A 25566-nucleotide genomic window follows, 5' to 3' on the forward strand; every position below is an offset into this window, starting at 1 on the left:
ATAGGGAATCCAAGAAGCTGGACCATCTGGGGAAGAAGATGTTTTCTTCTGCCAGCTTAGGACTGCGGTCGGTGAACCCCACATAGCTCCTGGGCCGTTACATCCACTCTGTGTGGGACACGGTTGCGCAGGTGCTGCCACAGTGCCCGAAGGAGGGCTGGGTCGTACTCTCCCATGCGGTTGCAGAGGGTAGAGATGCAGCAAAGTTTGCCATTCGATGTGGGCTGGATACCGCCGACTCGCTGGGTAGAACGATTTCTACGTCAGTAGCCTTGAGGTCCACTGGCTTCTCCGAGGATGTCCAATCGACTCTTTTGGACATGCCCTTTGATGGCCATTGCCTATTTGGCGACAATGCTGCCACCCCTCACCCTGTTCAGTCTGCCTTTCGCCCCTTTTGTGGCTACGAAAGGGGTGCCCCACCACATTCCACCCAGAGCCACAGGCAGGCGCAAACTACCCAGCCTATGTGCGACCGGGGACGTGGGACCCACAGCCGTGGGTCTGGGGGCCAGCGGGCGGGCCAGTCCACCAGTGACCCCTCTGCAGCAGCCTCCAAACCTTCCTAGTCGGACCTTTCAGGGCCACCAGTGGCCAGCAGGAACCAGCATCCCCTCCTCCACTGGCACAACTTAACGTCAGAAAGGTCGGTTTTGCAGATAGTCCAAGGGTGCTGCTTCCTCCCCTTCGAGACTACCCTTCCCTCCATGCCACCAACACTCCATCACATGTTGGAGCATCACTTGTCCCTACTCTGTCAGGAAGTTACGGCTCTCTTGGCTAATGGAGCTATTGAGCGAGTCTCTGTCCCAAAAGTAGGTCGTGGTTGTTACTCCCACTACTTCCTGGTTCCCAAGAAGGACAAAGGCCTGCTTCCTATCTTGGATCTCAGGGACGTCAACCGTTTCCTCCAGAAGGAGAAGTTCAAAATGTTGACATTAGCTCAGGTCCTGTTTGCCCTCGACCATGGAGACTGGATGTCAGCGTTAGACTTACAGGAAACTTACTTCCACATCCCTGTCCTGCCAGCACACATGCGTTACCTACGGTTCACGATAAGCCATGAGCATTTTCAGTTTACCATGATCCCCTTTGGCCTTACGAGCGCCCCTCTGGTGATCATGAAAGTGATGGCGTAGTCACAGATCATCTGCGTAGATCAGGGGTTCCAGTCTTCCCCTATCTTGACGACTGGCTGTTGAAGGCGGGCTCCCACCTCCAGGCTACGGCGGACCTCTTGCACTCGTGGGGGTTCACTATCAACGTGCCAACGAGTCACACCTGATTCTCTCTCAGAAGCTCCTTTTCATCGGAGCAGTTCTGGATACAGCACAGTTTCAGGGGTATCCTCCTGAGCAGTGAGTCCGGGATATTGGGGCTATGATACCGATGCTTCAACCTTTAACCCGGGTTTTGGTGAAAATTACCTTGAGGCTGCTGGTCCTCATGGCCTCCTGCTGGTGGATCATGCCAGGCGCCATATGCAGGCTCTGCCGTGGGACCTGCAGTTCCAGTGGACGCAGCATCATGGGAATCTTTTGGATTGTGTCCAGATTTCGAAGGTCACTGCACACTAATTGCAGTGGTGGCTAACGAACCAGGATTGGGTCAATGGCAGATCCCTTTTCCCTTCCCCAACCAGAGTTCACAGTGGTGAAGGATGTGTCACTACTGGGATGGGGCGGCCACATGGGAGAGGCGGAGATTAGAGGCCTCTGGTCTACGGCGGAGTCCGGGCTCCACATCAATTCTTCATTCTATCTTTGGCCCAGCAGGGCTCTGCTCTGGGCACCCTTAAAGGCTCAACCTTCTCTTTTCAAGTCCCCTATTGTCAATAGGTTTCATAAGGGCATTTCTCACCTCCTTCCTCCTATTCCTTTCGTAATGCCCCTGTGGGACTTGAATCAGGTCTTAACTTAACCTATTTGTACTCCTTTCGAGCCACTACATAATTGTCCCCTCTCTTGACCTTAAAGATTGCTTTTCTGGTTGCCATCACCTCTGCTCGCACGGTGAGTGAGCTTCAGGCTCTATCTTCTAAACATCCTTTCCTTGCTGTCCATCCGAACAATGTTGTCCTTCGAATTAGACCTTCTTTTCTTTCCAAAGTAGTTACCTCTTTCCACATAGGACAGACCATCACTTTGCCCACCTTCTTCCCGCCCCGCATCCTTCCAAGGAGAAGGAGAGACTCCACCGTCTGAATCCAAAACGGGCATTATCACTTTATTTGGATCGCACAAAACAATTCCTGGTATACGATCAACTCTTTGTTGGCTATGTCGGCACCAAGAAAGGTCGGGCCGTGCAAAAACGGACCATCTCTCGATGGGTCGTCCTTTGCATTAAGATCTGTTACTCCTTGGCAAAAAAGGAGCCTCTGGTAGGACTGCGTGCCCATTCCACCAGTTCGACAGCAGCCACTACTGCTTTGGGGCATGGAGTCTCTCTCTGTGATATCTGCCAGGCAGCCACGTGGGCATCTCTGCACACGTTTACACAACATTACTGCCTGGATAGTCAAGTCCGGAGAGATGGCTTCTTTGGCCGTTCAGTTCTCCAGGACTTTTTGGTGTGAACTTAGTTTGCATACCACCTCCGGGGTTGGTATTGCTGGGGTATCTATTCTAAGGTAAGGAATCAATTACTAATAGTCTCTTTCAGATTAACAAGTTACTTACCATCCGTAATGATATATCTGTAAGGGACCTATATTAGTTATAGATTCCTTACTGTCCCACCCATACTTCCTGTTCTGCGAACTGACATCTAGAATAAGGGACTCACTTTCAGGGCCCTAGTTTTATGCACCAGTGGTCAGTGTCTTGTATGGCTCTGCCCTTCTGACGTGGAATGTCGTGTAAAGAACTGACATTAGCGCGCAGGAGCGGTGTCTAAGCAGATACTGCGATGTCATTCCGGCGATCACAACGCCGACGACAAACGCAGAGTTGACCAACGCTACCTCACGTGCAGGGGTGCTGCTGAGGGAAAAAATTATCTGTATCCAGTCTGACGCCTGGGGTAATTCTTAGGTAAGTAACTCTTTCTTCAGCGCCGGGAAACTGATAAGAGAAGCACAGGAGGAAAAACCCAAGGAACAACAGGAAACAGTATGCTGCAGCCAGTAGAAATGGAGGAAATGTAAGTTGCAAGCACAGTAACCAATGAAAAGCAATGTGGCGGGATGTAAGCCCTTTTTGAGATTTGCAGTGAATGCAACAGTTTTCACATGCAGGCGAAACCTAAAAATAGGACTCATGCCCTTACATTTTAGTGTCTGAAAATCCTTTCTCAGGTAGCTCCTGCAACTGTGACTGAGCTCAAGAACTCTTCTTTGGTGTTATGTACTATATGGGAATAGATAATATTGGCATGGTTTTCATCAAAGGGCCTTGCATGTGCAACATGACAGATAAGTCCACAGGAGAGAGTAACCGGTTTACTTTACACTGTGACTCTCAGTGAAACAGAAGTGCTGACAATCTGGGAACTTACAATGGTTTCGAAAACTGTACTTAGACCCCTCCAGTTAATCCAGATATCAGCATCGAAGGAAGTATCCCGTTCTTCTAAGTTCTATCATGCACTCCAATGCTTTGTGCTTTAGACTGGCTTCCGGTGGATGCTATGATTTGTCTGCAACTGTTATGCCAAGTCATAGAGCCTTGGTTGGAATTGCCACCCTCCATCTATGAAAAGTCACCTCATTCCTAAACACCCTATTTGGGCATAAATATCCAGAAATACTTGTCTTCTTGAAATTCCTCACCTTCAGAACCAGAGACTCGGTGGCCTTTCTTTTTCCATCATGTCTCCCATCTTATGAAACAACCTTTCCCAGTCTCTAAAAATGATCATTGGTTTTATTTTGTTTCACAAAGCATTGAAAAAATACTTTTTCCCAGTTTCTGGCATCATTCTTTCGATGTTTGTGGTTTGTTTGCTCCATATTAGCAACACAAAACCTGTTAGGTTGTACAAGTGCTTTATGATCGATTTTTAAGGTAGCATAAAAATAGCAGTAACAATCTTTGATGTCTTGTGTAATTTGATCCTAGATGAATAATTGTCATGCCTGGACTGCATATTTATGTAACTACCTTGCTGACAACTTGGGAAGCCTAAAATGACATACCTGGAGCTTGAGTGGCTAATTGTGTTGTCTTGTGTCTTACCTGTACAAGTCCTAGAGATGTTATTAGCAAGTTTTATACATAGGCAGTTTTTTCAAGTAGGTGGTTGATGCGTGTACTGTTGGCATTAAAATATCAACTTGGAGAAGCTGTTATGCATTTTCGGTTTGCTGTCTCCTTACCTGTTAGAAACGCTTATGTGGGTACAGTAATGGACTACTTAGCTGCAATTTCAGCATGTCTGTATTCCCCAGATAAGGATTGCCTGCTTATATTGTCAATTGTTTTTCTTGAAGAGTTTGCAGAATGCGTTGCCTCTGGCTATGTTGAGCGTGGCTCAGTGAGATCTGAGTCTAGTACTGACCTTTATTATTGCAAAACAGTGGGTCTCTGCGGGGGGACGTCACAAGCCTAAACCTCCAAGATAAAATAATTTACATTTCAGTTTAAATCGACTTAGCAGGTGTGTGAGTGACTGGTTGAGTGAATCGTTGTGTGAGTGGTAAAATGGGTATGTGAGTGGTTCTGTGGGTGTGTGCGTGGGTCTATGAGAGGTTGTCTGGGGGTGTGAGGGGTTCTGTGGATGATGTCATCAGTGATATCACTGACCATGTCATGAGTGATGTAATATATGAGGGCATGAGTATAGATAGCTCAGGTAACTATAACTGCTGAATTTCACTAGTTTTGTAATAGTGAAATCTTAGCCTAACTGTAACGTCCCTGCAACCTTTGTTTTTTTCAGTGAATTTCGAAGTTTTTTTTAATATTATTTCCTCACTATAGCATCCCTGTAACCTATCTTTCTTTTAAGTGAATTTCTATGGTTTTTTAAATGTTATTTCCTAACTGTAATGAACCCTGTAACCTTTGGATTTTTTTTACTGACTTTCTAAGGTTTTTTTAATTTTATTTCCTAACTGTAACCTGTGACCTTTGAGAGTGGGTGTGTGAGTGACTATATAGGTCAGTGAGTGGGGGGGTGAGTGGCTGTACAGGTCTGTGAGTGGGGGTATGAGTGTCTGTATGGGTCGGTGAGTGGTTGTTTGAGTGGCTGTATGGGTCGTTGAGTGAGTGTGTGAATGACTGCTTGGGTCTGTGAGTAGATGTGAGAGTGATAAAATGGGTGTGTGACTGGATATCTGAGTGTCTGTATGGGTGTAGTAGTAGCTGTGTGAGTGACTTCTCCAGAACATAACCTCACCTGCCCCTTTATCCAACAAGAGTCCACAGCTTTGCTCAAAATGTCTACCCACCACCAGGCTTAGAGGTTCACGTATGTTTTTCTTTGGATTCAGCTGAGTTCGAAGTGTTGGCAGCCAATCAGATCTGTTCACAAAATAGTGAGAAGTATATTGTATAGGTGATATGTACATTGATAGCTAGAGGCTGATGGTATGAATTTGTGTAAGACTCCTACTGAGAGTACATAGTAATAAATATGATCAGTTCATTAGTAAAATTGATGACGTTTCGACCTTGTTGTAAACAATTTTTCAGGATCATCATCAAGGCAAACAAGGTAATGGTAGCAACCATTTCGGGAGTGAATCCGTGGTGAGGTGAATGAAACAGGAAAATGTATTAAATGTCACCCTTTCCTATTTTTATTGATCATGCTAGGGAAGTACACCCTCAGAATGGAAATGGCACCGTCCAACAGTCAGTGCTCACATTCTTTAGTATTCCATCAATCGTGCTGAACCGGCTACGGACTGCTACACTGTACTTGAGACCTTTATTACTGGGCAGCTCCTTGAGCCTCTTACTTCTTGCACATTGAAAATCTCAACATGGAAACCTGTTTTCCTTTTCCCACAGGCACCCTGGTAAATTAGGGCCCTCTCGGCCCTTCACAGTCTTTTAAAAGGACCGGTTAGTTCTGTGGGATCCATTGTTTCTGCTGTAGCTAGTAATAGAATTGAGTATGTCTCCATCTCTTTGCCTTGCTCTTTGCCTTGCTTTTTGCCGTCTCCTCATCCATCCAAAGATGAGGAAAAACTGTGTAAGCTGGACCCCAGACATGCTTGAAGCCACTCCACACAGAACTTATTCTTGTAGGGCAGATGATAAACGTTTTATAGAGTTTGAACATCCTCCAATGAGTTAAGCTGTCAGAAATCAAACAGTTGAGAAATGTGTATCTTTAGATGGTACTTAATGATATAATTTGCTTTTCGTAGAGGTGTAATGGTTACTGCTTTGGCCCTTGTGTTTCACTTTAGGTAATCTGTAATGCACCATATGATCCTACATTACTGTCTTGCCTCTGGCGGATGAGACCAATGCCTAGTTGAGTGTGGTGATCCACTCTTTTCTGGTGTTGAGATCTTTGTTCAAATTCACAACCGTCCTTCTTCTGAAAGCTTTGGGATCGTTTTATTTAAGGCACTATGGAAGCAGGTATCAAATAGAATATACTACTTTCTATAGTGGTTTTTATTCCCCAGAGTTTTATATAGCGTGAACTAGACTCGAGAAATCGTGTATCAGAGCTCTTTACATGAGCACCAGTTTCGTTACAGATGGACACATTCATTTTTGTCAGGCACGGGGATATTAAGTGATTTGCCCAGAATCACAGGATGTTGAGCGTCATTTCCGAGACTCGATCCCGGTTCCCCAGCTTAGAGGTCGACCTCTCTAGCCGTAAGGCTACATCCTCTCCTTTCGAATGGATACAGGATAGTCCCATCTCCCCTCTTCAGGACATGCTTCACAATTGTTTACTTTTTTGGCTTGGTTCTGTTATTGTGGTGATGAATATACAATCTATGCTTCATTTCTGGCAAAATTTCAAAAAGCCAACCAGGACATGGGACAACACTGCATTGCAACAGTGACATGTCATTTCCAACGGATACTTTTACTTACAGATTTCTTACCTGAATATCTCCATAGTCTCAGACTGTCTCCCGATACTTTTCATTGCTCTCCTTTGCCGGTAGGGTGCACTGGATCCAGTAGGTGGTTGAAACGTCACTAGCATGACGTCATCTGAGCTATATAGCTCCCATCCTGATGCATCAACGCCACTTCTACGTTCATTTTTTAGTTTCGTAGGAGGCATTAGTTGTAGCAGTGCAGTAATCTGATTTAAGCTTTTTACCAAAACCTATGACCATCCTTCAGAACAGGGAGACAGGCGAGATGGGTAAGGAATCTTTAGGTAGATCGTGTAGCCACCAAAAATATAATTTCAGGATGGAAGTAACGTTTTTTGCTGATAGATACTTCTACCTGCAGAAATTTCAGCTGTTGAATAGATTCTCAAGAAGTACCTGCTGAGGTGATGGGTTTGAAGGATCGGTCAAACCTAAAAATCTTGTTCTGATTGGGTAAAATGGGCATTTCTTCTTACTTCAGCATTCAGACAGTAGCTTTTGATGAATGTGTAAATGCAAGCTGAGGGAGATATAATGTGGGTTTGGTTGGAATGTTGGGTGATATGTTGAATGCAAAGGATGGAATGTTTAGGGTGTCCTCTTGTAATGGGCGGACAGTTGGAGGAGAATGGAGACGGGTTGGAGCCACAGTGCTTCTGATCTGACTGTTTGTCTTAATAAATGGTTCAAACTTTGATTGTGGTAGTCTTCTGAGAAGACCATGTTGCCCCCCCCCCCCCCCCCCCCGCAAAAGTCCAGGAACACCTCTGGCTAAAGCCGAAGTGGAAGGTTTTGCTGCAGTTAAATGGGCTTGAACTCTTGAGGTGGTTCCTTCTTAGCAAGATTGTAGCACAATGTTATAAACAAAATAATCCTCTTCTGGACTGCCTTGCCCTTCTTACTTCCAGCTTAGCCGGCAAAAAGCTGGTCATCAAACCTGATCCCTCTGCTAACCAAGTAGAGCATCCACAAGAGACATTGATACCGAACGGAACTAATGTTTCTTTTAAAAAAAGTCCAGATCCATATATGGTACCTTGGTTTTACTTAAGAAATCTGTAAGAGCTGTTGTATCCAGCATTGTAGGACTTTGGTCACATTATTGTACTTTATATTTAGCTCTTTATTGTTTATTATATTTTAAGATTGCTACTGTACAAATGTTTCGAGATATTAATATAGTTATGGTGTGCTTCTCACACCCTGGATGGACTTTAACATCTTTGTTACAACTGTATATCTGAACTGTTCGGTACCCTGACTCAACACCCCACCACCTACTTGACATCCCCATCTACTCTACCTGCAGAGTCAACGAGGCGAACCTTCCATCGCAGACCAAATACTGAGTGAGCTGATATGTGGAGAACACCAGCACTTTCACCTGTGATGGTGTTTGGCTGTAAAGGCTAGTGCTTTTGCCAGAGACAATAACGAGAGGACGCTTTGTAAAGCTCTCCTTATGGGTTCAAAGCGTTACACAAAGATTCCATCTGTTTACGTTTTGTTCCTGTTATGTCCCTTTCCTGCCCTCAAATCCATTACTATTGGTACAGATGAAGTGTGAATAATTTTTGAGCATTGCTAAGGATTTGTAAATAGGAATCATAAAGCCACGAACGACATGGCACTAATTAAACTAATTAGTCGTAACTTATCAAGAAGAAAATGTAGGTGTTTGACGAGGCAACATAGTGGACATATCAGGGTCTACACCAAGCAGGAATTTGTTGTGATATGTTTGGCCATATGCTAATGTATATACTGATCTTCTACATGGGAGCGTTTTTTTATGTTTAATCATACGTTTTATTGTTCCTACAGGTATTCCAACCTAATATTGAATTTGTTTTCCCTCATGGTGGATGCTAACATCCCTGATATTGCTCTGGAGCCAGATAAAACTGTGAAGAAGGTAATTATGGGGAAACTTTTTTAGTAAAATTGTTTTGTATAAATTGAAAAATCATTACGGTGTATCACAGGGTTAATAGTTTGAAAAGTTTAACGTCTAAGTCACATGCTCAATATACGTACATGTGCCATTTGTAATGTTAGCAATGCCATGCTCAGTGGTAAGGCCACGAGCTCTGTCTGTGGCAGTTGGTGCCTCTTCTTTGTATGCCAGGAGATAGCCCAGCATACTCCTTTATTATATGTCAATAAACTAATGTGTACCAACCAAAAGTTGGAGTGGTGCACTACTCTGAAGCAAAGTTTGTATTTCAATAAGTCATATAGTCTTGTTTGTTTTGTCTTTGGTAAATCCTTTATTTTCATAAGCATCCAAACAGTTAAAGTTACCAGCCAACGGGTTTCGTTCATATACAATGAACTTCTTCAGGGCATTGAGTGAAGTACGATCTTGGGGGAGAAGGTCCTGAGTTCCCCCTGGTGTTTCCTGTGAGCAAAGTACGGGCTCGATCCAGAAAGTGGAGTCGTGGCACAGTAAAGTTGCACATGCCCAAATTAATGTGACTGTGTGGGACTCCTTGATAAGGGACAATAAGCGCTGATTCTGAGAAGCAGGCAGCTAGCCTTCACATAGTTCCCACCCCGGCGCGCTGACGTCAGTTTCCTTCTTTTCCGCATGCAACGTTGATCCGAAGTGTGTTCCCTTTGCCTGTTTTCGGGCCTCCTTTAACGCCTTTGCGTTGAGGAACAGTGTGCAATGCCTTCGGGTTTCAAGACATGCGCTTCTTGTTCGCGCCAGATGTCGGCGACGGACCCTCACTCTATTTGTATGTGGTGTTTGGGGGAGCACCATGATTCAACGGACTGCGAAGCTTGTCAGCGCCTCAAGCCGAAGTCCGGGCGGGAGCGCCGGATGAAATTGCTTTCGGCCCGCTTGTCCAGATCGGTCTCATCACAGCACCCATCCCTGGAAGGGTCCAGAAGTCACCGATTCCGGCTGCGGCGTCATCTTTCGCCGAGGCCCCATGGGCGTAGATCGCCCGTCGGTAAGTCCGGTAGCTTGCCGCCGAGGCCCTGTCCTCAATTGTCAGAGGGTACGGGTTCCTCTCAGGACGTGCGCCCTCGCACGTCGCCACCCTTTCTGCCGTTTCCTGGTGTTGGGGTGACACGGGGGCCAAATGAAGGCCTACTCTACGGCTTTGCAGGCCTCTCTGGGCTCCCCTCCTCTCCCTGGGAAATCCGTGGATCCCTCGCCATGCGCGGGGCCTTCTGCGGACTCGCCGACGGGTTCAGCTTCAGGGTCCTGGAGGTGTGGTGTCATCAAGGTGCGGCCCTACGGGGTTCCCCTCTTTGACCCACGGCGCCCCAGCCTCAAAACCCTGCGGGGTTCCCTGTGGTGTCGCAGGAGGTCGCCGGGATTCCCGGCTCATCCCGAGTCCCCCTCGGTCCTCTGGACAGGCGGCTGCCTTCCCAGAGGCCGAGCCAATGCCTTTCCGGTGCCAACAGCTTTCCTCCCCGGCCCTGGCGGCGCCGCGGGTAGAGGCCGGGACTCGGGGCAACTCCTTGAGTCCCTCTCGGTCCTCTGTGCAGGCAGCTGCCTCATTGGAGGTCTAGCTGGCGCCTTTTCGTTGCCGTTCATTGGCCACTTCGGCGCTGACTCCGCCCCTTTCTCCTTTGAGGCACGTGGCGGTGGAGGTCGACCCGGCACCCCTGGTGGACGCTTCGGCGCCAATCGAGGGCACGCCGGTGCCCATTGCGGACTCCCCGTCCCGATATCGGATCGTCGACTCTTCTCCGGATGTCTCTTCCTCTCCGAAGGGTCATCTCCTTGTCTCCTCTTCACCGGAGACTGGACGCCGCATCGTGGCCTTTTCCCCAGTGGCTTCCAGGGCGGGTTCTACGCTGTCACCGCGTCCACGGCCCCCGGAACCGCTCTCCTGTTCCCTCACTCGTCCATGGGCCTTCCATCCCACAGGAGCTGGCCGTTTCTTCCTCCAGCAGGGCAAGGGGATGGGCGGCTTAGTCTGCAGCCTTTGCCCACGGAAGAGTTGCTCTCTTTCCCACGTCGCCCTACGGAGGCGAGTGCGGCCTTTTTCCGGGCCATCACCACGGCCGCCGGCATTTTGCAGATGGGCAACCCGGTCGCTCCACTCCCGACGCCCCACTTGTTGGGGGTTCTCCACCAGGGCTCTGATGGAGGGGAGCCGCTTCTTCCGTTCGAAGCTTCGCTCCACGACTCTTCTGGGGGCTTGGGGGTGTCCTGCTACAGGGGATCCGTTGCCTCAGCCGCTCCTCCACCGCCACCGTCCTGCTCAGCACGGCCTGGTCTGCCTTCTTTCCTGCCCCTTCTGCCCAGGGCACTGTCCTACAGACTGCTTTTCCGTCCTTGCCTTCAGTGTTGCTTCCTACGTCACGGGAGGCCCAGTGGTTGGACTCCTGGGGGCGTAACATTTTCGCTTCCACTAGTGCTGCTCTGCGCGTGCTCAACACACTTTTGTGTGTTGGCCAGGGCTAACTCCGACCTATGGGATTCCGTGGAGTCCCTTTTGGCTCACGAAGGTGCCCGTGCTGATCTGCGGCACCGTGTGCTGGATGGTCAGGAGTTAGCTGCGTTCATTCTCCGTTCGGCCTTGGATGTCTCCGATTCCCTCGCCCGTGCTATGGCGAGTTCAGTGGCCCTCTGCCGCCATGCTTGGTTGCGGGATAGCGTCTTTCCGGAGAGTATTCGGGAGTGTGTTGTTGATCTGCCCTTTGATGGGGTTCTTTTGTTTAACATCCACGCGGACTCCGCTATTCAGCGCCTTCTTGCGGAGCTCCGTCCCCCTCCCCCTTTGTAAGCTTCGGCTTGCAGGTCTTCAGGGGTCTTATGGGAGGTGTTTCTCCCACCTTTCTCGTTGGGCCTAGTGTTTCGGTTGGCCCGTCTGTGTGCTATGTGTGGCTTGGAATGCCTCCGGGGTCCTTACATTGGCCCCTCTGTACTTTGGCTGCTGGTACAGCCTTTCGACTTCTGTGTGATTTTTGACTGTTAGAAAACGCGTATAGGTCCTCTGCTTGGACCATCTGTGTATTTTTGGCTGATTGGTAAGCCGCCTGTAGTGATGCCTACAGGTCTTTTCTGTTTTTGGCCTCTGCTGCGGGTTTCCCTAAGAGGTGTTTCCTGGGTTTGTTTTGGGACTTGTCATACCCTAGGTGGGGTACTTGTGGGCTATTGTATAGCTCTATCCTCTGCTGGGCGGGTGTGGATACCCTCTCGGGTTCCTCGCGTTTCCTGGCGTCACTGTATGACGCTTGGTGCGGTTTCTTTTTCTCTTCCGCTTTGACGCAGCTTGTGCTGCTCCGGGTCCTGTCCCGCTCAGTTTCCAAGGGTGCTCTACCCTTCTTCTGCAGGGATTGCCTGTCGTCCGTTAAGCCCTTGTTCCTGCAGGATATCTGCTTCTGTGCATTGTGCCTTCTCTCTTCAGCTGCTGGGTCGACAGCCCGACTTTTGTCATGCCGTCTACGGCGTCGTGTCTTGGTGTTTCCACCTTATTTTCCGCCGTTTTGATCTGGTCCTCTTCCCTGTGTTCCAGGGCAGCTGGGTTTTGTGTCCTAATGTTCTTCTGTGTCCTGGTTCTTCTCCTCTTTACCTTCTGGCCGGTCCCACTTCTCTTTGTGGGCCGGGTTGTGCTTTGGGACGGTCCTTTTCTGGGCTTGCTCTGGGGTTCCCTTTCCTCTGTCCTCCTCTGGCGCTCGGCTGTTCCAGTTACACTACTTCATAGTCTTTACCAGGGGCATGCTGCGCACGCCTGGTCGTTAAAATCCACCTCCGTGGGCCCTGGTGTGTGCTCGTGTGCTCCTGTCCCTTGCTTTGCTGGGGCTTTGCGCAACTGTATCTTCCTTCTCACGTATGCACTTATTGGCTGTGGAGCCGTTCCTCCCTTGTCTCCCGCCTCGGGGCTGATGCCTGTACGGCTGTCCCCTTTGCTGTGTGCATGTGTGTTCTTCTGGGGCGGGCTCTGCCTCCGTTCCACCTCTTCTCCTTGGATTTTGCGGGTGGTTCTTTTCTTCCTTTGGTACTTTCTTGGTGCCGTCTGTCCCTCCGGGTTTTCTGGCGGACGCCCTTTGCCACCCGGGTCGGCTTGTGGTATCCTGGCCTTCCCTTCTCCTTGTTCTGCTTGGTGGGGGCTGGGCTGTCCTTCCTGTCCCCATGACACATCCCCTGTTGGGGCTCTGTGTTCTTCCAAGCTGGTGAGGTTCTCTCGCAGACCCTCCACCCCTCTGGGTATGGCTGAGGTGTCTATTCTACGTTAAGGAATCTGCGGCTAGTCGACTCTATCAGATGTACAAGTTACTTACCTTCGGTAACGATGTATTTGGTAGAGACGATTCTAGACGCAGATTCCTTCACGACCCGCCCTTCCTCCCCGTTCTGTGAGGATCTTCCAGCTGGTCTTTGGCAGGCTTTCTCTTCTGCGGGTACCCTACTTAACTTCCTCCCTGGCAGGATGCTTAGTTCTGTTTATTGGTTCCACTCCTTCCTTTCTGGTGATTGGATGGTGGGTTCCTGTGTACTTCTGCATCCCTACACCCTGGTTTTCCAGTGTGAGGCCTCCTTATACTCTTCTCCCTTTTTCATTGCTTGGGGTTTCTGATTCCTCTGCAGTCCTCTGGGTTGGGGTTCCTTGGCTGTGCCTCGACTTTTGGTTCTTTACAGGGGATATGACACTCCTTGATGGTGTTGTCTTGGGATAAATTGTCGTTGCTCCTCTGTTCTGGACTTGTTGCCCTTCACTGTTATAGAATGGGGTTGGAGACTTCTGTCGTCTGCCTGCCATTTTACACATGTTTTTATGTCTCCAGGGGGGATATCGCCTTCGCTGTGCAAGGTTGCTCCTCAGAGCAGTGCTCTGTTCTTTCCTTTCCATGCCTTCCATAACACAGTGCTTGGCACTGTCACTAATGGTGCTGTTCCTCACCATTCGCTTCTTCCCTTTCTGTTTCACTAGCTTTTTTGCACACTGTTCCCATACTCACAGTTTTGTTTGTGATGGCTCCGCGATGTGGCGTAGAAAAGATTTCCGAAGAAACCTGACGTCAGCGCGCCGGGGTGGGACTTATGTGACGTCTGCGGACGACGTCAGGGTGAAGTCACGAGGTGACGCTCCCCGGCGCGCAGAGATGCTGTGGCAGAGAAAATTTTCCGGATCTAGTCTCACGCCTGGGGATAATTCTAGGTTAAGGAATCTGCGGCTAGAATCGTCCCTACCAGATACATCGTTACCGAAGGTAAGTAACTTGTACTTTGGTCAGGTGCGGGTGCAGGACCCAGACCCGCTGTTGTGACATAAGTTCCTCCCAATGAGGCAGCTGTATCAAAGAACATCTGCTTATGGGCAGAGGTTGTTGGTACCACACTCTGCTCGCCCAGCCTGGAGCAACTAGGACAAATTGGGCCCAGTACTTCTTGATCTTTTCCAGCACCGTGAACTGGAGAGGTAGGGGTGGAAAATCATACAGGAGTTCAGAGCTCCAGTTCAGTGGAACCAGGTTAAAGGTTAAAACATCGGAATCATAGCCAAAATATCTTGGACTTGTTCAGGTAGAGAAAAGGCTTGGAAGAGCACCATATTCAAGATGGCTTCAAAGAAAGGGAGCAGATGTGAAGAGGTCAGATATGACTTCCGCATGTTGATGGAAACCCCCATGCGTTCTCTCTCTCTCTCTCTCTCTCTCTCTCTCTCTCTCTCTCTCTCTCTCTCTCTCTCTCTCTATCTCTCTCTCTCTATCTCTCTCTATCTCTCTCTATCTCTCTCTATATCTCTCTCTCTCTCTCTCTCTCTCTCTCTCTCTCTCTCTCTATCTCTCTCTCTCTATCTCTCTCTCTCTATCTCTCTCTATCTCTCTCTATCTCTCTCTCTCTCTCTCTCTCTCTCTCTCTCTCTCTCTCTCTCTCTCTCCCTCTCCCTCTCTCTCCCTCCCTCCTAGGTTTAATTGGCTGGTAGAAGTTTGCACCACTAGACTCTTGGGAGAGGATTGTTGCAGGTGAAAGCATGGTCCCCTTGAGCAGGCCTTTGCCACCTTGCATTCTGCCTATAGACTGGCGCGCAAGATCCTGGTTTGTACCTGTCTGTCAATGCCTCTTTGAAAGTTAGTAGAGCCTTTTGTCTGGTTTGTTCTGTGTGTAGTACCTCTGTAAGCACATATGTTTTAACCTCGGCCTAGGTGGGAGTTAAATCTGAATCTTTATCAGCTCTCCTTATCACTGTAGCAAAGGAGGTAGACTCTTCTATGGCCAGAGCAGGTAGCAGTATCAGGCGAGGTGTCAAAATCACTGGTGTACTGAAGATCCATAAATAAGTATTTTTGTCATCATAGATGTCAGTTTCAGTATTGTAGATGTGCAAGAGGTGTGGATGCGATTCAGGGTATGAAAGAGGATATTAATGGATTCGGTGGAAGTCACTGAATTCGCTTCTGATTCCAATAGGATTATTGGCTCCATCATCGATGTCGTCACTTACCACGATTGTTAAACGCTGACCATTACCTGAAAGCCTACTTCGATGGGTATTGTTACACTTGACGTTTAAAAGAGCCTGTATTGTTTATATATTGTTGTCTTTGTTGAGCCCTCCTAATAGTGCTGAGTTAATAGTTTACCACAGAGAACACTTTTGCAAGTTCCAAGGCTCACAAGCTGAGCCCACTGTGATGACCACTGCAGCAGCAGCTCCACCGTCTAGGGAATGAACTATTGTGTGTATATTATAAGAACCATAGCCAGAAGAGATGCAAGCGTGACTGAAAAGACCTAGTATGCACTTCTGTCCTGCGGATAAAACGATCTCTGCAGCGGAGACTTTTGTGCAGTTTCGTATTAATTAATTATTTTTTATGTCTGGCCTAAAGACAGCCTAAACTGTTTCTAGCCTCATTTTTTCTAAACAAATCTTAACAAAATCATATACATACCCTCTGTATCCATTGGGCTGCGCAAACGTCACTCAGATTATGCTCCCTCCCTCCACAGCACACAGCTTAGGACACTGGCTCAAACCATTCGGCCGTTGGATACCATCACTTTGAGTGACTGCATTGTGCTTGTGCGCCTAAAAGGAGAAACAGGCCCCGATGTTAGACATTTGAAGGCACTAGTGTTAACCCATTACTGCTTGTATCTAGAGATAATAGTTGTCATCACTTACTTCAATAAACATCAAGAAATGTATCAAAAGCTACAATATTATCATAAAACACTTTCACATTTATTTATCCTATGACAAAAAAGCACAAATCATTAAAACAGCAAAATTATGTAGGCAAATGTATTTGTTGAAGCCACACCCCTAAGCTTTGAAGGGGTTGTATCTGACTCCAGGGGGACATATAGTAAAGACTTGAGGTACTGTTGTTATGCAAAGGACCAGACGTATTGGCTTTGCCAATGCTTCTTCATGCTTTAATATTCAGAACACAAGTTAGGTAAATCGTGCTGTTATCTAAGGTGTGATTAGTTGAATAAGCAAATGTGCACTTTTTTGCAGATTATTTTCGCCTGTCCATTATTATATTATTGATGAACATTCTAGAAGGTATTAGCATGATTTACTGCCCATTACCTGATATGTGCATCTTAACCCTAGGTTAGAGAAAAGCTGTCAGGTTGGTTACGTACACTTATCTTGGAGATTTGCCCTCTAAAATATGCAGTAACACAAAGCATATATCTTGGAGTTGTGGATAGCAGCCGATTTTAAGTTGGCTTTCCTACATCTGTTGAACTTGTGCCACACACGTAAGTAGTCCTGTAGGCCAGTGGTGTCTCTAAAGGGGGACCAGATGGGGGCCATGCCCATGATCCATTTGTCCTGCATGCCTACCACAGCTGTTAGATTTACTAGAAGGTTACACAGGAAGAACAAGCATTTGCAATGCAATAGGTCTCGCCTTTGCAACCGTGTATGTTTTTAGCTATGAAGCACATTATCCTGGGTAAATCGATTCTGGTATTTTACTGACCTCTGCTGGTCATTTTCTATCAAGACAGATAAATAGAGGAAGTTACTAGGAAAAAAGTAGTCCCTATGCAAAAGCGGAAGCAGACAAGTCCTGGGGCAATGCTCCAAAGTCCGCACAAAGTACATACAACAGATCTTCCAGAGAGCACAAGCGCCATCTAGGATCAACCTAAAAAACACAGGCACTGCATCTTACCACACACTTCCTCCAACTGCCAATCGCTGCAAAACAAAGATTGTTTGAGGCAATACATGAGCACCCACTTTCTTAAATTGTTTTGGTGACCCCCACTTGTTTTATCTGTGGCCCAGTCTGTGTCCGTCCCCATTATAGATCACCTCAAGAGACACCACGTCTGTAGGCTTTGTCTTTCAGTCTCATCTAGGTTTCCAAGCGAAGCCCAAAGAGTGGTGAACATGAAAAAAAAGGGGACAAAATGAACGTTTGTGTGAAATATTTTGTGACATCCTGATTAGAAGCAGACTGATTTAAATATCTGGTTAAGGCAAACGTGATAAACTAATATTAACTACGAGAATTTGTAATAAGCAAAATCAAAACTACAAATAAACAAGGTAATTCATATGCACTCTGTAACACTCAACGGTAAAGCCAAAGTGATCATGGCACAGTAAAGAACAATGTAAAACACTCATGACCCAAACTACTGAAAAGCTGTAGACACGGCACTCCGAATGCAAGATGGGCCGCACGCACCGGTAATCGTCAGATTAGATATAAGTAAAGTTGAATCAAACAAGCAACAATACATGTAATGAAAGTAACTTTAATAATATGCAAATCAAGTACCATGTAGGAAGACAGTGCTCAGTGATGCACGAGGTGGATCCTGAAGCGTTCCCCATACACCTGCTACCAATCGCACAGATAAGTGTATTCCAAAAAACACATTCAATTAGAAAACTCTTGTTGCAAGAGTATACAAAATGTCCATCTGCTTACCCTTTACTAGTGAAAGCCCATCCACTGCCTAAAAACCCAATCTCAGGGTGCTTGCTCACTGAGCCACAACCCCGGGTAGAAGATGCGCTGTGTCTGTACTAACCTGCAGCGGTGGAGTACAGTTTACACCACTGCATTTTACATTCCTCCACTAGGCCACAGGAAGGGTTGAAAATATACTTCAAATTGTTTTATTCCTTTAAGATTTCCACTTTAAACTCTCGGGGTCTAATGTACTAAATGGTTTTGTGGTTGTAGCGATTTGGAAACTCAAAAACTTTGTGACAAGAGTCGCAATATACTAAAAGCATATCGTAAATCAGAAATGTCGTTCCACCTCACAGTGTGCACTTTGTGGTAAATTACAATTTCGTAGGTTGACTGTGAAAGGGGCATTCCTCATCCTTAAGAATGGCAATGACATGCATCAATGATTTACGACTGCAATTGCATTTACAAACCATTGATGCCATACCGCCTCCTCAAAGGAAGTGCAAAAACAACAATTGATGGACAGAATGCAGAACAATGTCGTACATTCACTCCAGTACAGAGATCTGGGCCCAAATCTATTGTTTTTTGCTCACCATGCCATTCCAGTTTGGACCCAGTCATTAGCAAATCAGTCTTGACCCTGTGCCTCATGGGAACAGTCCAGCCCGAACTGCCAGGCCAGGTCCTCCCTGGACTGGAAACAAGCATCCTAGGACCGGTTTCGGGCTTTCAGCCAGAAAAGCTTAACTCCAGTGGCATGGAGAGCACGGGACCCACGTCTAGGCATACCCGTCTCACTCGGGGTGACAAATGCAAAAACAACAATTGATGGACAGAATGCAGAACAATGTCGTACATTTACCCCAGTCAAAGAGTGTGCAGCCTTGACGATTGTTTGACTACAGGCGCCCTCCCCTTCCGTGACAGCTCATGAGGCAAGAACTCTCCTGAATTGTTATTGAAAAATACCAATTAGGTATGTTTTTTGCATGCCCATTATTAGCATGCATTGTGTTTACTACACTTTGTTAGGCACATGAATTACACATTATTTAATGTGAGAGTGGAGTCGGGATCTCGTATGGTCCTGAAGAAGAAAGCCAAGGGGATGGCTTTTGAAACATGTTGACCCAGTTGAAGGCAAACTCATAATATTATACCCTCTACGTCTCCCCATTTTTAATGCTTCCAGCTAGGGAAGGTAATAAATTATATATCTGAAAAAGACACGTTAGTGATGGATTCCTTACCTTAGAATATCCCCAGGCGTCAGACTGGATCCAGAAAGTTTTTGTAGCAGTACCCCTGCGTGTCAGTAGGTGGCGTCGTGTGGCTCGGCGTCCGTCGCTGGCGTCATAAGCGCCGAGATGACATCACGGAGACTACTTAGGCGCCACCCGTGCGCGCTGACGTCCGTTCTTTCTTTTTCCGCGCCAGCAAACGCAGATCCGGATAGAGCATGTACCTTAGTCACTTTTTGACTACTCTTTCGAGACTTTTGTCTCCCCTTTTTAGGTCTCACCTGAGCCAGCGCTTATAGCTGGTCAACCCACTTTATTCACTGGCGGTCCGCACTATCAGTGAGAGCATTTTGTTTGACCACATGTGCACAGTGCATGTGCTGGCATGTTGGAGCTCTGGCCTTCTCCTTTATTTTGTATATTTTCCCACTCGCAATATGTCTGTGGCGGACCCCCACGATGTCTGCCTGGAGACCGACCACAACTCCCGGTCTTGCCAGGACTGTCGGGCCATGGCCCCGAAGGCCTTGAGGGAGCAGCACTGGAAACTACTGGAGGTCCGGCACTCGTCCCAACGCCGCTCCAGGTCCAAGGACCGTTCGCGGGGCCGCAGTCGTCGCTCCTCGGGCTCCAAGTCTTCGCCCTCGGATTCCGGTAAGCGACGACATAAAAAGAAGTTGAAGAAGCGTGTTCGCTCTCCGATGTCCCCCCGTCGGTCCTCGGATGCGGACGAGGGGGGGATAGGGGCTTTGCCCCTGCGGCTCCTTTGGAGCCTGGGAGTCTCGCGGCCTACCTGCCTTACCCGGGTCCGCAGCGACTCCCGAACAAGTGCAAGAATTTCTTGCCACCATGGACTGCCTTTTTAGGCCTTGGGCTCCAGCCGGCGCACCTTCGGGCCCCGTGGTCCCGTGTCCAGATCCTGTTGGGCCGTCGGCGGATCCAGCTTCGGCGCCACAGGATCCTACGCCGTTGGCTCGGGCCCCGGCACCACGAGGTCCGGCGTTGCTGGCTCCGGCCCCAGTGTTGTCCTCGCCTGCGCCTCCGGCACCGCAGTGGGTGCCGTTCGTTCCGCCCTTGCCCCGGTTCCGGGACCATTTCGTTCCTGGCTGGGATCCGCATTGGGAGACGGTGCCGGCCCGACCTCGATGACTGGGAGGGGTCTGAGCTCCCTCTTGCCCGTCAGTGTGACTCCGAGCAGGACTGGGTGGACGATCTGGAGGGTGTCTGGGACCTCGATGTCTCTTCTGACCCGGGGTTTGCCTCTCCCCCGCCTACAATGGAGGAGGGCGCTTCCTACACGATGGTGCTCCGTCGGGCTTCTGAGGTCCTCAACTTCGATCTTCCTACGGTGGCCCTCAAAACTAACCTCCTCACTGAGGTGCTCCAGACGGTGTCTACTTAGTCAGAGCCACTGCTTCCCTTCCACGACACCCTCACCGACGTCCTGTTGGGCACTTGGTCGTGGCCGGCCATGGGCGCCCCTGGGGATAAGAATGTCGCTAGGCGTCACCGCCCAGCACTTGGTGACCACGCGTTTCTGACCACTCATCCCACGCCTGAGAATCTGGTCATCCAAGCCTCGACGTCGCAGAGTGCCTTTTCCACGACTCCGCTGGAAAAGGACGCTAAGAAGCTGGAACAGTTCGGTAAGCAGTTGTTCTCTTCGGCCAGCTTGGGGCTGCGGTCGGTGAACACCGCCTGTGTCAGGCGCTGATCAAGAGCGCCTACCGAATGTACAGCCGGTTGAGGACTACGACACCCAGAATCCTCGGCTGTACGGAGGAGGGGCCAAACACCGAGTAAATACGCGGCTCGAGAGCCAATCGAGGCGCGTAATACTGGATAGTGATTCAAGCTGGTGCCGACGCCCAGCGCACAGCACGGAAGACGCGTGCAATAGCGTCTACGACTTACGGAGCATTGGGAGCTCGATTGCCAGGAGGATTGGGATCTTCGTAGGAAGAAGAAGACGCCGAAAACTATACAGCGGATGCTGTGGTTCCCTCATACAGGAACTTTAACGTGGGACGCTGACGTAAGCGTCGCCACGTCTTTCAGGATCTAAGGATTACCAGGGGGTGCCGTGAGAGACCGGAATGAAGCAGAGGATTTCGCGACTGGTTCCGTGAGAACTCACCAAGACCTCCGATTAGAGCAGAGAGATAGTTCAGCAGCCCGTGAGTAAGAGCGTGCGCTCAAAAGCTTGCAAGACTTTGTTGTGAGTACCCGTTAAGGCAGCGCTCAGGACGAGCGTGGTGCTTCTTTTAGGATGTACGAGACATTTTGTTACTAACGCTCTCGTTGTATTCAGGGGAAAGAGCGTGGGGGCTTCATTTGGAATTACGAGACAATTGGATGCCAGCGCTCTCGTTGTACTCACGAGAAAGAGCGTTGTGCGTTATATTGATTTACAAGACATTTGGTTACCAGCGCTCGTTAGACTCAAGGGAGGTGGAGTTCACTTCAAACAGCGCTTAGTGATATAATTTGCAAAGAAGGGGCAAGGTGAACCGGGGGAGTGTTAGCTCATGTTGTGCTTAAATGCTGATGGTGCAGCGGTATGCCTGAATGGACACATTTAGTGAGACCTAAATGAGAGTAGCTTGGTTAACTACCTTTTGTCATTCCTGATATACCTGTCCCTGCTTTCCCTTCCCTGTCCCTAGTCCCTCGCCTGATTACTCTGGTACTCTGTGTTTCTATAACCAGAGCCGGGGGCATCGGGAGGTGGACCCCTTGTGCTTCACTCGAATCTACAGGAACGACGGCGGACGTGACAGAATTACGCGCCCACGAAATATTCCCTGGGGATTCGAGTGACACACAGAAATGGCCTCATTAGACGAGGTGTTGCAGGCTCTCCTGGTGGTGCAACGGGAATTGGAGGCCTCAAAGGCAGAAACAGCCGCCCTGAAAGAAAGGTTTGACCGACAGAATAGGAATCCGTTTGACGCCACCTTATCTTCGTCACCCATACAGGTGAATGTGTCTCCACCCATTCCCCTGGCTAGCCCGGAGAGATTCTCAGGGGATCCTCTAAAAATCCAAAACTTTTTAACGCAAATTGCCTTGCACTTTTCATGTAAACCCGCTTCCTTTCCGTCCAACCATTCACGAGTGGCTTTTACAATTTCGTATATGACGGGAGACGCTGCCAATTGGGCGGTGCCCTTGGTCAAATACGACGATCCCCTGCTGTCAGATTGGAATGCCTTTCGGACAGAGTTCGAGAGAGTGTTCGATAGAAGGGCTACCACCTTCTCGGCAGATAGAGAATTATTGAAGCTTCGACAGGGGAAGCAGGACCTCGTGACGTATCTGAACCAATTTAATCGGCTCGTTGGGGAAACCGCCTGGCCAGAGGAAAAAAGAATGTCCCTTTATTACCAGGGTTTAAGTGACGACATGAAGGACGTGCTGGCCCAAATTGACCCACAGCCCACCACCTACACGGATCTAATGAACCTCACATTAAGGCTAGATCATAGATTAGCGGAACGCAAGGGCGAAAGGGTGTATTCTCCTGTCGAGAAAACGGAGAGAGAATCCCGACGGGTCGGGGCCTCTTCAGATGGCCAAGCCGAACCCATGGAGGTGGGTGCAATCCGAGCCCCGTTGTCTAGGGCCGAAAGGGAAAGCCGTAGGATAGCAGGCTTATGCATGTACTGCGGAAAAAAGGGGCACTACGTGAGGGAGTGTCCCGTAAAGCCAAAAAAGAGTGGGTATGCCGGAATGAAGAGGGTGGCGGTAGCCGCGTTGCAGGAGTCTCCCCCAGAGGCTCCGATCCGAAGAGAGGGAAGCCAGAGGCCCGCTGATCATACGTTACAGCTGCCATCTTTGGCGATTATAGATTCAATAGCTTCGGAGTCACACGTTGTGATAAATATGCTCTTAAAGGTGGGTTCCTCGGAACACATGGTCAGGGTGATGATCGATTCCGGAGCCACCGGGAATTTCGTGGATAGTGGGTTAGTGCGGATGCTGGGGTTAAGGCGCTGCCCGAGACAGAGTCCGGAAAAGGTATGGGCGGTAGATGGGAAGCCTCTTAAATCAGGACCCATTACAGAAGTCACGGAATCTTTGACCCTAACGAAAACAGGGTGTCTTTGGGATCACGTGGAGGAGGTCGCATTCAACATCATAGAAGCTCCTCAGTATGAGGTAATACTGGGAATGCCTTGGTTAACCACACATAATCCCACGATAGATTGGAAGAGTAAAACAGTGGAATTCGAAACCACCTTCTGTAAAGAGGAGTGCGCGAACGCCCACCGAGCACACCTTCTGGCGCTTTCCCAGGGGTATCATGTTCTCACGGCAGCCGAGAAAGAAACTGTCCTCCCCGCAGCGTATGAAGAATATAGGGACGTGTTTAGCGAAAGCGAAGCGGAAGTCCTACCACCCCATCGCGTATATGACTGCCAAATAGACTTGATCCCAGGGGCACAAATGCCGGCGTGTCGAGTGTACGCACTCTCGGATCTGGAGACGGAACATCTGCGACACTATTTGGAGCACTATGTGGACATAGGGTTCATCAGGCCTTCTCGTTCTCCGGCCGCTTCTCCCCTGTTCTTCATCAAGAAGGCTAATGGCGATTTAAGAACATGCATCGATTATCGCGTTCTGAATAAAAACACCGTGAGGAACAGGTACCCTCTTCCACTCATCCCGGTCTTGCTGGACCAGGTGAAGGAGGCAGCCATCTACACTAGACTAGATTTGAGGGGGGCCTATCACCTGGTTCGGATAAGAGAGGGAGATGAGTGGAAGACGGCGTTCAAAACGCGATATGGTCTTTTTGAGTATAGGGTGATGCCGTTTGGGCTGTGTAACGCCCCGGCAGCGTTCCAATACTTCCTAGATGACGTGCTCAAGGAGTATATCGATAAAACAGCGGTGGTATACATAGATGATATCCTAATTTACTCCACGAACCCTAGCGCACACCACACTCATGTGGCCCAAATCCTGCAGAAATTAAGAGAGCACAAACTGTTTTGTAAGTTGAGCAAATGCGAGTTTGATGTGGAGAGGGTGGAATTCCTGGGGGTGGTACTGAGTCCAGCAGGGTTGAGTATGGCGGAGAGGAAAGTGACAGCCGTACAGGAGTGGCCAATCCCAAAGACAGTAAGAGACGTTCAGTGTTTTTTGGGTTTCTCAAATTATTACCGGAGATTCATTTCTCACTTCTCGCAGTTGGTCTCTCCTCTCACTCGGTTGCTGAGAAAAGGACACCCGTTTTCTTGGACTCCAGAAGCGATGCAGGCCTTCAACGAGTTAAAACAGGCGTTCACTACAGCCCCGATCTTGCAACATCCACGCTCCGAAGCGCCTTTCATCGTGGAAGCCGATGCTTCCGACATAGCAGTGGGGGCGGTACTCTCGCAGAGAGAGGCGCAATCAGGACAACTGCATCCCATCGCCTTTCTCTCTAGGAAACTGACACCCGCGGAAGCAAACTACACCATCGCGGAGAAAGAGTTGCTCGCCGTCCGAAAAGCATTTCAGGAATGGAGGCATTACCTGTGGGGAGCCAGACATCCGGTAACTGTGTATACGGATCACCGGAATCTGCAATTCCTAAAGACTGCCCGACACCTTACGCAACGACAGATGCGCTGGATGCTGTTTTTTGCAGGATACGACTTCGTCATTACCTTTCGACCAGGGTCGGAAAACAAGAAAGCTGATTCGCTATCTCGACAAGGCGGAGAACGCCTGTCTCCCAGGGAAGTCCCCGAGGCAATCATATCCCCGGCCAAAGTAATATGTGTCATCAGGGCGGATACGTATTTACAGGCAATCAGGACACATTACACCATTGAGCAGTGGCTTCAATGGGAAGACCAGGGGGTAGATCGGCGGATTGAGGGAGGTTTGCCGTTTTTCCGCAACCGATTGTTTGTGCCGTCAGGAGCGCTCCAGCGGCAAGCCTTCAAGTGGTGTCATGAATCTCTGATGGTAGGTCATCCGGGGTGCGCAAAAACCCTTCAGCTTCTGCAACGACACTTCTGGTGGGATCACATGAAGGAGGATGTCAGAAAATGGATAAAACAGTGCGACGTGTGCGCCCGAGCCAAGGGAGACCGCTCGAAAACGAAGGGCAAGTTGGTACCGCTACCTACTCCCGCTGGGCCCTGGCAAAACATCAGTGTCGACTTCGTGGTGGGCCTGCCAATGGACCAAGGATACGACGCGATCATGGTCGTAGTGGACAGCCTCACGAAGATGGGCCATTTTATACCATGCAAGAATCTTCCCTCAGCCAGCCAGACCGCTCAGCTGTTGTTATCTCACGTGGTACGACTGCATGGTTTTCCGAGAGTAATCGTGTCGGACAGAGGCCCGCAGTTTATTGCTCGATTCTGGAAATCCTGGTGTTCGGCTCTGCAAGTGGAGGTGGCCACGTCCACCAGTTTCCACCCTCAGACG

The 25566-nt window shown here is 48.9% G+C and overlaps 1 protein-coding gene across 1 annotated transcript in view; it reads left to right on the plus strand.

The window, feature by feature from the left end:
* The window catches only part of PIK3C3 (phosphatidylinositol 3-kinase catalytic subunit type 3), an 855016-nt gene that overhangs the window by 680404 nt on the left and 149046 nt on the right, over positions 1-25566 (plus strand). The window contains exon 23 of the mRNA XM_085629033.1: positions 8846-8936. Within this exon, the coding sequence (XP_085485159.1) occupies positions 8846-8936 (91 nt within the window). The remainder of the gene's footprint in view (positions 1-8845; positions 8937-25566) is intronic.

This window comes from Triturus cristatus, chromosome 2_1, assembly GCF_964204655.1.
Source record: "Triturus cristatus chromosome 2_1, aTriCri1.1, whole genome shotgun sequence".
Classification (NCBI taxonomy): Eukaryota; Metazoa; Chordata; class Amphibia; order Caudata; family Salamandridae; genus Triturus; species Triturus cristatus.